The 15269-nt window shown below is 38.9% G+C and overlaps 1 protein-coding gene across 1 annotated transcript; it reads right to left on the reverse strand.

The window, feature by feature from the left end:
• Window positions 1-4217: 4217 nt before the first annotated feature.
• Window positions 4218-13563, reverse strand: C1H5orf46 (chromosome 1 C5orf46 homolog). The gene is made up of 3 exons (XM_058543521.1): window positions 13494-13563; window positions 9200-9335; window positions 4218-4266 (listed from the first exon to the last, which is right to left on the reverse strand). Exons 1-3 carry the CDS (start codon window positions 13561-13563, stop codon window positions 4218-4220), a joined length of 255 nt encoding a protein of 84 aa, XP_058399504.1.
• Window positions 13564-15269: the final 1706 nt, after the last annotated feature.

Below are 15269 nucleotides of genomic sequence, written 5' to 3' on the forward strand. Positions count from 1 at the left end.
CTGCATGAGGACTCATTCTGGCTAAGTAAAAATAGGAAGAGAGACAAACAAACAGAAGGTTTATTGAACATACACTGGAGTTGCTTTTGGAGTCCAAGTGCTTGGATAGCTCTGGAGAACTCAGTAATGGAAGCACGTAGATCTTTTATTCTAGACTAGAGCGCTGTAATTGCATCAGGCTCTATGATTTCAGTCTTGTTTACTGTCCACATTAAATATTTCTGGGAGAATCTTTCCGGTTCAGCTGAGTCAGGTTTTACAATGGTTCAATCCTCTCTGACCAAGTGGGCAGGAACCACAGTGATGGCCACTGAGGACCCACCTTTGTGTCATGAAGTGTGAGAATGAATGAAAGGCTGCACTAGACTCTTCCAGGACCCTTCTATCCCTGACACACTGCTAGTTGAGGAGAATGAAGACTCTGCAGAACAGCAACAACTTTGTTAATTTAAAAAAATGGTCAGTTTTTAGTTTTCTAGCCCAAGAGAGTGGGCTCAATTATTTTTGAAAGACCTTCCAAAAAGAGTGTATGAAACCTTTAACGCTGAAACTTTCTACATTTTTAGGGCTTAAGAGCTTGTTCTTTGGAGTCAGGTTCAAATCCTCTTTCTGTCATTTACTGATTCTGTGACTTGGGACTTGTTACTTTTTCTAGGCTTTAGTTTCCTTATTTTGAACCATTCTTTGGTTATTCTGGCTAATAATAATTTTGATATATTTTATATTTTTTTGCATTGTTAAATACTTTGAACATGCTTAGGAGGAATTACTACTACCAACAAAAATCTTCTCGATAAACTAGGATATGTGACTCTGAAGAGGACACATTTATTCTGACTTCTGGAAGCAAAAAGCCAAAGTCAGGGTGTTCACAACAAGCTGTGCTTGGTTGAAGCCAAGGCCTGAATCCTGAGAACTTGCTGGGAGTTGCTCTGAGGCCTCTGTCCTGGAGGACTTGTGAAGCAGAGGAACTGGAAAAGCAGGATTTGGCTGCCCTTGGATTGTTCTGGAGCCATGTAGGTGTGTCCTTAGAAACACAAGCCAGAGAGAGGGAAACAATTACCAGCTAGAGCAGGCTTAAGACTTAAGAAAAATACAAAGATCTTTTAATCTATTCTTTAACACTTTTATGCACTTTAAAATTTAAAATTTATGCACTTTAAAATTTAATTGTGAGATGATTTATAATAAAATCAACTATAATACATATTTAAGGAAATAAGCAACAACAACAAAAATGAAAAGGTAAGATATATGAGGCAAGAATCAGCAACAAGGATGAAGGGAGAATGCACATACGTTAAACACATAGGGATAAATGGAGTCATCAGTTTCAGTTTGAGTTTTTGGGTAGACAGGAAAAAAATAGACCAAGTTAAGAGGAAGCAATCCTTAGGGAAGACACATTTTTTCTTGCTCTAAATTCTAAAAGAGACTTTTCCCTTAAGATTTCATGGAGTGGATATTGAGTGATGTCCTGCTCAACTGCAGTTTTGTTCATCAGCTGCATGAGGATTTCCTATTAAATTCGTTTATCCCTAAGTTCCTCCCTAGGAAGTTCTGACTCAGCAAGTCTAAAATACGTGATGTAGTGTGTTCATAGTATATTTTTTCTTAATTCAAAAAATGTATATGGAAATTAAGAATTCATAAAGTGCTTTCCCATCTCTTCTTTGACAATCTTAAAGTCCAGTGAGGTTCATCAGATTATTTTTTTAACACAAGAAAGGAAATTTATACTTTAAGATGTCAAATGACTTAAGACACAGAGGGACTTGAATCCCCATGATTTCAAGTGATGCAGGACAATAGGAGTTAAAGTTGTAAGTCTCTTAACATAAGGAAATCATGCCAATGTGATTGAGCAGAGGTTGGAAGGGTCTCAGATTAATTAGGTGTCCAATTATTGGATGATTTGTTTTTGAGACCTTGCCCCTCTCTGTGCATCATCTGAAATTGCATGCAGAAGTTCACCTTCTTTGTAAAGTCCTCCTAATGCCAACCCCTTCCTCTAGGTTTTCCCTCTTATCTTCTTTCTCCAAGGCATGTCCAAGGCACTTTTACACATAACTTTGTTGTTTCCTTCCACAGTCGTAGAGCGTACTGCACTAAGTGATAGCCCAGTCTATAAACTTCTCAATGGCTGTTCATCTTGGTAGCACTGGCAGAATCTGACCCATAATAAGCATGGATTAAATAAGCATTAAAGGAATATGTAAAAAGGGCAAATGTTGTAGGAATAAGATGGGATATCTATCTATCCATCTACCTATCTATCTATCGATCTATCTTAATTTAGGAAATACAGTACCTGGAACTTTGGCCAAATTTTCTACATTGGAGAAATAGGCATTGCTGTGAATCACTTAATTCTAAAGTAATGACTTGCTTTTGATTAGATGAGGCAATTATCATATGAATGCAACTTTTAAAGCTACTTATTAAATGCAAAGTCACTGGAGTTTAAAGAGATACTCTTGATCAAACCATCCAAAATTTAATCTTTGCTTTTTAAGGCTTCCTTCTCTCTAGCCTAATTTTTTTTGTATCCCTAGACTGTGCCATTCCACCTTGCCCATTAGGGCATCTACAGTTGGTTCATGAATCTACTCAAAGTTTTTCTACATGCAGTTAAAAAAAATTCTGGCATTAAGATCTGGAACAATTAAGTTCTCAACATTTTAAATATTAACAAGGAATAAAGTGAGACTCAGGGAGGCCAAGTGACTTCCCCATGGTCACACAACCAATAAGTGACCAAGGTAGAAGTTGAACTTAATCTTCTCTGTGCCTTTTGCTCCTTCTACTCCTTCATGTTGCCTTGTCTATTGGACTATCTCATACATTGAACCTGTAGGGTGGCACTCCAAGGATTCAGGGCCTAGGTACCAATGGGTAGAGGTGTGTACCAGCAGGCTGAATCGGCAAAGGGTTAGGACACCTGCAACAAGAGATAGGCTGTTCCCTGAGAACATGGAAATGGAAAAATGCAAACGTAAGTGACTGTTTTTAGAAGCTTAGCTGGCTTTAGGATGAGAGTCAGGAGTGTCTGGGTTGGGCACATCTTGATTCCAAAGCCCAAGCCTGATTTCCACCCTTAGAAGTTTATGGAAGAGTGTGGGCTAAGTTCCTGGGTGTGATGGTAACTTTCTGAGCTTACACTAATCAAACTCAAGTTGTGAAATGAAGATAGTAGGGAAAAGGAGCATTCCTAGACCAGATACCAAAGAGAAGTTGTGAAAGGCCATGACTCGTGGAGATGCGTATAAGATAACTAACCAAAGCGGAAGTGTTTTATTTCTGTGGGCACCTTCAGGCGTGCCTAAGATCACATAGCTTAGTCACTGTTTTCTACTGCCTCCTCCTGTAATATTCTCCCCTGTTCTCCAGTAGCACTATCACTTAGTGATAGAACACAGACTCCGGAATCAGGCTGCTTGAGTTCAAATCCTTCTCTCTTCCCTTATTAACTCAGCCACGGTAATGAATCTCCCTAAACCTTTGTTTCCTTACTTATAAAATTTAAGAAGAATAATAATATCTATTTTTCATAGGGATGTTAGAATTAAATTAGGTACTACATATACAATACTTAGCTTAATGCCTAAAACATTAAGTACTAAGTTCGTGTTTAGTACTGATGTAATTACTTTCCCAGTTCTAACATTTCTGTTTTTGTATTTCAGTATCCATTCTCAGGAAAGAACTGAATAAGGAAAGAGCAGGTATTTCTGAGCACTCAAATCATGTTGTTCGCACATAAATCTGGCTGTGTGGGATTAGAGAGATTGCTGGTCCTTACTTTTGGAATTAGGTTCAGCAAATCTCACTCTTCTTGTGAGTAACTAATTGCTGCTTACATGGGCCCTTAGATTTTAGTGCCTACGATCCCTTCATTTCATAGGCCGGACTTGCACAAAGCAAGTTCCTAGCAGGGTTGTGATAGGAGCAGATCTCCTAAGTTCTAGGGCTTCTTGTTTCACCCCACAGTTGTGTCTCCTCCCTTAAGAGAATCTTATTAAGTCAGTGGCTTCAAGACGATAAAAATACATCTATTTAAAATTAATTTTAAAACAACTACAACAAAAACAATAAAATACACCTTTTGTGCTTATAGGTAGGCCAAATTCATGAAGTAAAATCAGACAGACCCTTTTTTCTTTGTCCAATGTACTATTATTTAGTGGTAAACTGTAAGTTAAAATCACCTGGGGAGGTCACTTTGATGAATGTTCTCCTCGTTTATCATCAAATTCCACATATCCTCTTGAAAAGAAAAGGACAAGAAAAAAATGAATTATGATTTAGACTTAACGGGAATGTTAGAATTATCATTAAGGTGTCTTATAATGTCTGAGCCACACTTTTCTTCTCCGTATTTTCCTATGTCATAAAACGTAAGATCTAAGATTTCCATAGTAGTTCATAGTTGAAAAGCCATTTATGCATAATTATCTCTTTGAATCTGCCAACACTCTATTAGTTAGGTGTCTATTCATATATAAACTCTATCAAGATATTTTGTTATATTTGTTCAGTAATATATGCCCAGGACCTAGAACAGTGCCTGGCATATAGTATGAATTAATTAATATTTGTTGAATGGATAAATGAAGTTTTATCTCTTTTTACATATGAAAAAACCTCTGAAGCTCAAAGAGATTAAACAACCTGTCCAGGTCACAAGATTGGTAACATGCAAAGCAAAGTCCAAAACTTAGATCTCCAGAATCATGAATTAATCCGAGAACTACTGTACTCTGCTGTGCAAGGATTGGGTACGGAGTAACTGCTGAGAAGGTAAAAGATGACTAAAATGTGGTCTGTGAGGAGATTATAGTCTAGTGGAGTAAACAGATGCATTCAGATACAAGTAACTCAAAATAATGTGGGGGCAAAAGCTGATATAAAGTTTCCTGCAAAGCATTATGAAATCCCAGAGTATGAATACCTGAATTTTCTGATTGTAGGGTTCTGTGACATCTTCACAGAACTTGTCTTTAAATTGGACTTTAGAAAATGATTAGACTTGCCAGGAGAACAGAGTAGAGTTGAACTTGGGGGTCAGGCATTGCTGGCAGAGAGAAAAGCATGTACAAAGATGTGGGGGCTTTACACAAACATGACCTGCTCTGAAGCAGAAATCATTTGCCATTGGGGCATCAGGTGTGTATCTGGCTTCAGGAATAAGAGGTGTGATTGAAAGAAACATTGGCATCAGGGAAGAACCTTGACTATCAACTGAATGCATTTGCTCTGATTTTGTAGTCAAAGGAAGTTCATAAAAGGGTTTCAAGCATGGCAGTGATAGAACCAAATTTATGTTTTTATTATAAAACTCTGGTAGTAGGTAGAGGATGGATTGAAGTGAGAAGAGACAGAAACAGTGAAACTAATTATGAATCTAATAAAAAGAGCTCAGGAAAGAGATGATGGGGACGCAGCTAGACCAACTAGTCAGCAGAGCTGAAGAAAACGAATGGTGTAGAAAAAATTTAGAGGTGTAATATCCCACAATTGGATGAAGGAGGTGACGAGCAGGAAGGATCCAAGTAGACCTCGAGGTTTCTGGAGTCCGGATGGATGGGGATGTGACTTCCTGAGATCAGGAACATGGGAGGAGGAGCAGGTTTGTAAGTGAGGTGATGGGCTTGGGTTTAGACCAGTTGAATCTGAGGTATTGACGGAAAACCTAGGTCGGGTTTTGTAGCAGACAATTAGTCATTTCAGTCTGTAGCTTAGGAAAAAGAGTGCAAGAGACATCTGAAATTGGAACTCATTAGATTATAAGTAATATTCCCAGTGTGCAGGCTGTGATGTGAAAAACCATGCAGGCTACATTTGGAGTCTTGAGGAGCAATGATGTTTAAGGTGCAGATGCTTGAAGAAAAGTCAGATAAAAAGAATGAAAAAGAATGGCTAGAAGTAGGGAGAGAACCAGGAAAATGTCATGTCACAGGAACCCAGAGATGGGGGAAATTCACGAGAATTGGAGGCTTCTCAAGGGATCAGAGGAATTAAGCATACATATATTTTTTAGAACAATGGTGACCAGCTGCAGTTCACATAGCTCTGAGGTAATCCAGAAGGCAAGTGGAGGGAGTGAGTGGGTCTATTCACTGCTCTGAAAGCACGTATCTAGCATTTATTATGTGCCTGATATATTGGAGAAAATAAGGCAAAATTTCCATCTTTATGAAGTTCCGCCATTCCTGTCGTTCCCTCTTTCTAATCTCATTGAGTCCCTTAAGGCGCAAATTGCATCTCAACGTTGCTCTAAACACTCGCCTAAGCATCCTGGCCTCATTGACAGCCCCCTTCTCTAGAAATTACCTGTGATGTTTGGCTGACATTTACCTTATTTAGTGTTTTAGTTATCATTGCATTTGCTCATGTCATCTTACCATAAGGACTGCAAATTCTTTGAGGAGTAGGGATTTATAGTCTGGATTTTTCCTTACAATTCCTGCTCCTCCATTGTACATATTAAGAATTTAGGAATACTTCTTCATGGTCTCCTTCCACTCCCCATCCCCAGTGATATTTATGGTCTTTCCTTACACAGAAAGAGGACAGCTAGATTTGTTCCCTTGAGCAAGGATTTCTGTGTGTTTCAACAAAGATCTCTCAGTCAAATTGAGGTAGATGGGCTTTAGATCTGATCTCTAAGATATCTTTCCTTAGTTAATTAATTCAACAATAATTTATTGAGTGCGTGATACGACTTACAAGGTACTGTGCTATAATAATGAGCTAGATAAATCTGGTCCCTACTTTCATATACAGTCATGTGCTGCATAAGGACATTTCTATCGATGACAGAATGCATATACTAAGGTGGTCCCATAAGATTCGTACCATATAGTCTAGGTGTGTAGTAGGCCATACCCTCTAGCTTTGTGTAAGTACACTCTGTTATGTTCCCACAACCATGAAATTACTTAATGATGCATTTCTTAGAACGTGTCCCTGTTGTTAAGCGATGCGTGAATGTAGCTACGTAATTAAAAATAAATAAATCATTTGAGATGGTGATATATGTTAAATGACACCATGACAAGGTAAAGTGATAGAGAATAACCGGGGAATGAAAGAAGATGGTATTAATAAGAGTAGTTATAGAATCGTTTTCTGAGGAGGTGACTTTTAGAGGAGCTACAGGACAAATCACTAGCCAAGAGAAAAGGAAAGAACATTTTGGGCAGAAATGAAAACAAGGGCAGAGAGCTTGAGATGGTTGCCAGTTCCAAGAACAGAAAGAACATCATTTACTCAGAATATAATGAGGGAAAAAGAAAATGATAGAAGGTGAGGTGCCATTTCTGAACCCGGAGTTGACAGCAATTCTTTGTGTATTCTAGATAGTCAACTTTTAGGGTTAACTGAGAAAAAAGTGCTATTTTGTAGCTGGGGAATTCCCCAGGGAAGAAATAAAAAGTACTATTATTGTTTCAACTCCTTGCCTTGCTATTGTGATTTATAACCATATGAATTCAATTGGAGTCAACTATGTACTTTGTACATAATGGGTGTTACTGTTTGCTTGTCAGTTTCCTCCTTGTTTATATTAACAACCATGGGAATGCAATAGTTGCAAAAGCAACCACAATAGGAAAAATAACAATACAAATGTAAACATACGTGCATTTCAACAATTTGTGCATGAGGATTGTATGCAGAATCCTGTCAATCCACATGATAATGTGTCAATTTAAGCAGGTCAGAGATTACGAAATGGCCCCTAATTACTCTTATATAGAAGTGGTTCTTTTTTTTTTTTTTGAGGAAGATTAGCCCTGAGCTAACATCTGTTGCCAATCCTCCTCCTTTTTTTTTTTTTGTGGTTGGGGAAGATTGGCCCTGGGCTAACATCTGTGCCCATCTTTCCCTACTTTATACGGGATGCCACCACAGCATGGCTTGATAAGCAGTGCATAGGTCCATACCCAGGATCCGAACCTGCAAACCTGCGAACCCCGGGCCGCCGAAGCAGGGCACACGAGCTTAACCGCTACACCACCGGGCCAGCCCCTAGAAGTGGTTCTTAATCATAGACCCCTTTGAGAATCTAATAAATGTCAGGAGCACTTTCCATAGAAAAATGTAAAGATTCACATCTAGACAAAATGTGAATACAAATTTAAAGGTTGTGTGGACCTTTAAGGCCCAGCAAGGTATCCCAGAGCATCTCATCAATGGCTTTCAAAATTTATTGTATATCAGAATCACCTGAAGCTTGTTAAAAATCATATATTTAGTCTTGTCCCAGGAAGGTACAATATGAGATGAAGAAACATGCATTTTGTATAAGTTCTCCCAGAAATTCTGAAGCAGGTGGGTAATAGACCACAAACCTGCCTAGGGGTCTATGAAGGAGAGAATTGGACAGCAGAGGCTCAGAGAGTGGAGATTGAAAGCACCTGGAAATCAGAAGAACTAATTGGATCCTAGAGAGCTGAAATTGGGGAGATTAATATGGGAAGAATGAAGAACAGGGTGAAGTGGAAGTAAAAATCAGAGCTATGTAGACTGGAGGAAGACATATTAGGAGTTGGGCAGAGGGGCTTGGAAGCAGGTTGAAGACACTGGGAAGACTCTGGGTTGTGTGAGCTGCCAGCAAAGCAATCCCTCATGATCAAAACAAGCGCTCCTATGAGTGGTTCCCTAGATTGTCTCGGAGGAGAGTTTAGCTATTGTCTCTGCTAACCCTCTTGAGTTACTCAAACTGGAAAATAAAGGCAGAACTTACCACATTTATCACTAATGAACACACCACTACCCATCACCTTCAACAAAGAATTACAGTGTCTGCACTTGGTGGGTTCTTGATTCCTTTAACTTTATAGATGAGCAAACTGAGACACTCCGAGAGAGCGGGCCTCGCCCAAGATCACCCAGTAAAGTAGCGCCTCTGTCAAGACCAGAACTTGGCTTTCTGTCCCTGGTCCAATGCTCTTCCTCCTCCCTATTTGGTGTTGAGATAAAAAATATTTTATGAAACCACTTGATGGGAATGTGCTCACTCCAAAAGAGTTCAGGGAAATCCTTTCAGATACAAATATGTGTTAAGGTAGGGCAACACTTTTCAATTAAAGTATTACATTGGCATATACCACGATTTTGTTTCTCATTTACTTTAATGCAATGCAGTCATTACCCATAGCAAACTGGACAAAAGCAAAGTTGTCTGAGTGCTTACGTGCTCCTGCTCATGGAGCGGAGGATGAACTCCAGTGCATTCTCAATGATCTCTGTGCCCAAGAGATTTAGGAATCTGGGGAACTCTGGCTCTGATGTTTTGCTTGACTCAGCTGGCTTGTCATTTGGTTTGTCGTCTGAAAAACACAATGGAATCTCAGAGGTGATTCTCAGCAACAAGAAAGGGAAGTCTCTTTTCTTTGTAGGAAGCATCTGGAACCTTTTATACCCCCACTCACTAATTATGGAGCCTCATTTAATCCCTGCCTGGTTAAAATCTTCACATGCATTACTTCCTTTATTCCCGAAAACAAAGAAACAGATTGATTTTTTGGTAGACATTGCTTCCCTTTCTGGATGAAAAAACTGAAGCTCGTGAAGGTTAAGTCACTTGTCCGGAGTTAAGCAGCTAGTAAATGCCAGGGCCAGGACTGAAATACATAATGCCTGGTGTTATGTCTCTTTCTCCATGTAATCCCTGGGCCTACAGTAATGATAATAATGAGAACGAAATAATAATGGATAGCATTTGATGAGCACGTACCTATGACGGGCAGTCTTATGCATTGTCTCATTTTATTCTCACAGCAACCCTATGTGGTAGGCAAAATTATTATCCAAGTTAAACGTAAAGAAAGGAATTTGAGAGAGGTTTAGCAGCTGGTTTAAAGTCCCACAGTTACTAAGTGGCAGAAACAGAATTCAATCCCATGTCTGATATTAAAATCTAGATTCTTAAGCACTCTGTGATGAACTGCATAGTCTTTCACAGAAAAGTTGTCATCTAACTGCAAATGTGTTATAAGATTGAAAGTAGTATAATAATGATGATGAAAAGGAGAAATTCTGTCGCTTGAACATCATCTGATAGTTCTGCAAATAATTTTACAAATACTGTGTAATTTTACCCTTGACCAATCTGATAGAGTATGCAGTTTTCAGATCACTGGACTAAGAAACTAAAAAGATTAAGTGACTTGCAGAAGACTTTACAATAGCAAGAGAAGAAGATGGGAATGTAACTGCAGGCCTCTTACTCTTCACTCTTAATCAAGTGCCTTTTGGAATGAGGGCCAAGATCCAGAGAGTAAGGTTGTTGACATGCAAGGTCTCTTGAGGGGTTTTGGCTTTGCTTGGTGGTCTAAATGGTTCAGGAGATTAAAAGTAAGGGAACAGTGGCAGTTAGCAGCTACATATGGCCTCCCCTCTGGACCCTGGTGCCAGGATGAAATAGGACCTTCATTTGTCATTTTATTGTAGCCTTAGAAGTAGTATTGCCAGATTTGGTAGATAAAAACGTAAGACATCCAGTTAAAGTTGAATTTAAGATAAATGATAAATAAGTTTTTAGTGTAAGAATGACCCATGCAATATTTAGGACATACTTAAACTAATAAATTTGTCATTGCTTATATGAAATTCAAATTTAACTGAGTGTCTTGTATTTTATCCTACAACCTCACTACAAGTTTTGACTCAAGAAGTCCAAGCTTCTAGACAATGTAACCCATGACTCTGAATGAAGGAGATGTAACTAGCTTTTTGCGTGGAGGCTGTCAAATTACATTAGAAGCCTTGCATTTATATTGTATGATAAAATAGAAACTTTTAGTGAAAAAATATGGCTTTCGACTTTCAAATTTCAAAATATTTATTGTTCACTATGCCACAACAAAAGATTTAATAGGATCTGAGGTCTGAGACCTCTAACCAAAATCAATATACTCATCACCAAGTGTTCGTTCATTCAGCTATTGGTTCTTTCGTTCAACAAGTATTTTTTGAGCCTGCTATTATGTACATAGCATATGCTAAGAGTTAAGATGAAAATAGACATGTATGGACATAAAGTGCAGAGCACCCACAGAGCCCAGAAAAATTGCTTTGTGTTCATCATGGGAAGGGGAAGGAAAGATAACGCTTATTTGTGGTATGCTTATTGTGCAGGTCTTGGGCCGGTGCTCTCATCACATGCCTCCGTCCTCATTCAGTTCAGTGATGTTATTACAGTTTTACAGGAGAGAAGACAGATGCTCAGAGGAATTAAATGACTCACCTAAAATCACTCATCTAGAAAGTGGCTGAGCCAGGGTTTGAGCCTAAATATTTTTAACTCCACAGAGCCTGTTATTTACATAACATAATACTACCTTCAAGCAATTGTTCCCTGAAGACATTTGCCAGGTGCAACACGGCGGGTCCTTGCAGAGAAAGTGAGTTTCTTTTTCCTGTGTTCCTATCTGCCTACTTGCATTAACAATTTAATTTTATCGGTCTTTTATTTTAATGTGACACTAAATGTTAGCTTTCAATATGCAAGGAACTCTGGATTGGAGAATGTGTGAAAATTGCATCCTTGGCCCCAGCCCTTGGACCACATATATATTCAGAGGTATTAGAGCGTGATGGATCATAGGTTTTGGAATCCTACACACCTGAGTTTGATTCCTGTCTTCAACAAAAATTAGCCATGTAACCCTGCACACAATACTTACCACTCTGTCCCTGTCTTACAATACTTAACCCCTCTATACAGATATACGTAGATGTATATACATTTATCCATATATCTCTATCATGTATCTCTATCTATCTATCTATCTATCTATCTATCTATCTATCTATCTATCTATCTATCTATCTATCTACACTACTTATTGCAGTACCAGATCCAAGGTAAGCCCACATAAATGCTTGCTGTATTATTATTACTATTATTAATAATAATAGCAAGAAAATGTTTCATAATAGCTTTCTCCTTTAGTGCTTTAGGAGATTATGAAAATTAAATGCTGTTAAAATATGAATAAATTTGAAAATGTTGGAAAACAAAACAAAAAATATAATAATAAAAATTAAGAAATTTGACATACTAGAAAAATTATCAAAGCCAATAGTTGAATATTTTCTCTTTTCAAATATAATATGGGATAGCCTTTATTTATATTAACTACCTGGTTGAGTTTCTTAGTCAATGTAATCATGGAGTTCTGGAAAAATACAGTACTGCTGATATTTGTACAGTTTTTATAGTTTACAAAGTGATTACAAAGCACGTTCATTTGACCTGGTGAAGTTGATAGTTATCTAATTTTGCATATGAAGAAACTGAGGTTCAAAGCAGTGAACTAATTTAACCAGGTGCAGAGTTCATGAGAGACAAAGCTGGGACTGGTCTTAGGGATATAAATCTGAACCTTCACTTGACCACAGTGATTGCTTTAGGAGTAGGTAGACATGGTGGTCTGAGGCTGTCTCTACGGAAACGCTGTTGGAGCATCTGCCTGTGTGTTGTGCTGGTGGACAGTGGTTGGACAAGGGTGTGAGTTCTGCCAAATCACATTTTATTACAGTTCAAAGGGCTCTGGTATTAACATGTGCACTGTCTATATTTTCTGACCTATCATTCTGAATAGAGACAAGTCAAGAACTCGCTGTCTTCTGCAGACCAAGAATAAATTGATTAATGAGAATTCTGCATGCTGCCTTGTGGTCCCATATGTGCTTGGAACAGACATGAAAGAAGTAGATGCTCAGTTAGAATGGAAAGAATCGAGGGACTAGGTTTCAGTGCCAGGTGTGCCTGGGTCTACATGGGTCTATGCTCAAGTGACTTTCCTCTGCAAGCTTGGTTTATTAGCTTGCAAAAAGAGAAATGATAAAACTGTGCATATTTACTTAAAAAGATCATTATGAGAATCTAATGAGATAACATAATGACAACAATAACAGTTAATATTTACTGGATGTTCATTATGGACCAGATAATTTTCCAATTTGTTTGATCTCTTTTATTCAATTCTCATGATAACTTTACAAGCAAGTTAGCCATTGATATTCCCTTTTACGCGTGAGACCCAGAGACGTAAATCACATGCCTGAAGTTCCATTTCCGATTAGTGGTGGAGCCAGGCCTAGGAGCCTTTTTCCAGAGTATATACTCTTCACCTTTGAACACTATTAGTTATAATCATCAAAAAATAAACAACTTTGGCTCTCAAGGAATTTATAATATAATAGTGTCACTATATTACATGAATATATAAGACAAAAGATCATTCCAAACTTCATACATTCACTGAGGATAAAGGCTGTAACTGAAACACACTTGAATAAAAATCCTACTTTGTTCTTGCTAAAGGATCTGCCTCTTGTCTCCTAGTCCAGTGCTTTGTCTGCAGTGCCCATAGGTCCCTCCTCCTCTTTCCTCTTTATGTTCTGGATCAGTGCCACCAACTTCCTCCAATCATGGCTAACTACTGCACAATGCACAAACTGTAATAGGAAACACTTACCAGCATGGCACATCAGGATTAAGACAAGCAGTCCCAGGACAATTGTCAGCCGAAGCATGGAGACAGCCATTCTTGTAGCACTGGGTATCAGTGCAGACAAATTGTTTAGATGCACCTGACGCCTTGCTCCATTTATAGGTGACTTACAGGTGACATCATCTACTACGGAATTTAGGTTGTTGCACAAGATGTCTGCACAGCTTGCTCTTGGATCTCTACTAACAAGCCCTGCCCTATCGTTCAAACCAAAAGCTTTTCATATAGGGAAAAAAATATCCTCTTGGTTTTTCTAATGTAAATTTATAAGTGGCACTGAAATAACTCTTTTGGAGTTGTTCCAATGCCAGCCTTGACAATTAGGTGAGTATCAGGCAGAATTACTCTTCAATGTCAAGTTGCAAGCAATTAATCACGTTGGCGAGGTGTGGCGCCTCCATCCCTGTGCACTCTGCTTCTTTTCGCATGCTTTGAGCTAATTACTTGTCCCCATAAGGACATGCCCGTTCACACTCCCATGCCTTTGCTCATGCTCTTTATTTTCCCTGGGATATCTTGCTCATCATTCCCCTTGGAGCATTCCTACTTATTCCTCAGGCTCAGGTTTCAATGCACCCTTCTCTGTGAAGCCTTCATGATGACCATTGCATCCTCCTCCAGATGGTTGCTCCGTCATCTGTCATATAGAACTCTTGAACTATTGTTTGAGTACTTTCATAGCTCTCTTCTCCTTTAAGCCTATGGATATCTTAAGGACAGATTGTTTTATTCACTTGTGAATCTTCAAGGAGCCTAATATTGTGCTTGGCATTGGTCTCAGCTTTGACTTCACTTCCTCGGGAAGCTTGGTTCTTCCAGGCAGGGCTAGGTGTTCTTCTCCTGTGCCTGATAGATGCCTCTTTAAATGTCTCCACCAATAGGCTGTAGACTCCTTGGAGGCAAGACTATCTTTTTCAAAGTTGAAGACATACTACTTGAGGCATAGTGCAAACATTAAAAAAAGAAAAGAATAATTAAATTATTGCACTCAGTGAAAAGAAATATTGGGTTTGAGATACGACATGTATCTCAGGTATAAAATACACTTCCTTTTGGATACCAACACTCAAGGGGATAAAATCTGTTTCAAGTCTAGATGATAATGGTGATCCTGAGGAATGCTATAATTTCAGTTAATTGGGATGAGGATTTGGGGGTTCCTAAAGTTATAGATTGAACAAAACTTACACATTGTGGTGTCAGAGGGCCTTTTTAATAAGTGTTGAAGTTGGCTGACGTATGGAAACAGGAGGCTTGTCTAGTGTCACAGAGCCAAGACTAGGGTGTGGCTCTCTTAGTCCCGGTTTAGTACTCTTTACAAGGTACCAAACTACTTGGACACCATCAGGCTTCTCTGCTGGGACCTTCCCAGGCCTCTTCAACCTATCTTCTCAAGAAGACTCTTGATCCTGTTTCTTGTATACAAAGGGTTGTGATCTGTAGACAGTGGTCCACGGTAGGAAGCTTTCAACCAGTTGGATTTACTTCATCAGGGTCACTGCTTAGAACTAAGCTCTGTGCTTGTCCAAGGAGCTGGTGGGGGAATAATTCAAGGGTCTTCTTTTAGTCATGCCATGGACCCTGGCATATCACTGCGTTTGCCTGGAAAAGGGTAGCAGTACCTTTTACTTTGCACAAGCTTTGAGCCCTCAGGGCTTAAACAGCCCAGAAGGGAGGATATTTTTCTAATTCACCACAAGAACACTATCTAGGCAAACAAAGGCTCTGGATACTGCAACC

The sequence above is a fragment of the Diceros bicornis genome, chromosome 1, assembly GCF_020826845.1.
Source record: "Diceros bicornis minor isolate mBicDic1 chromosome 1, mDicBic1.mat.cur, whole genome shotgun sequence".
In the NCBI taxonomy this organism is placed as follows: Eukaryota; Metazoa; Chordata; class Mammalia; order Perissodactyla; family Rhinocerotidae; genus Diceros; species Diceros bicornis.

Excerpts from the sequence above, each read along its gene's own strand:
- C1H5orf46 (XM_058543521.1), bottom strand. The coding sequence starts at position 13,563 with ATGGCTGTCTCCATGCTTCGGCTGACAATTGTCCTGGGACTGCTTGTC. Across the intron at positions 9,336-13,493 it reads AATCCTGATGTGCCATGCTG|ACGACAAACCAAATGACAAG; the intron begins GTAAGTGTTTCC and ends TGTGTTTTTCAG. Across the intron at positions 4,267-9,199 it reads CGCTCCATGAGCAGGAGCAC|AGGATATGTGGAATTTGATG; the intron begins GTAAGCACTCAG and ends TTTCTTTTCAAG.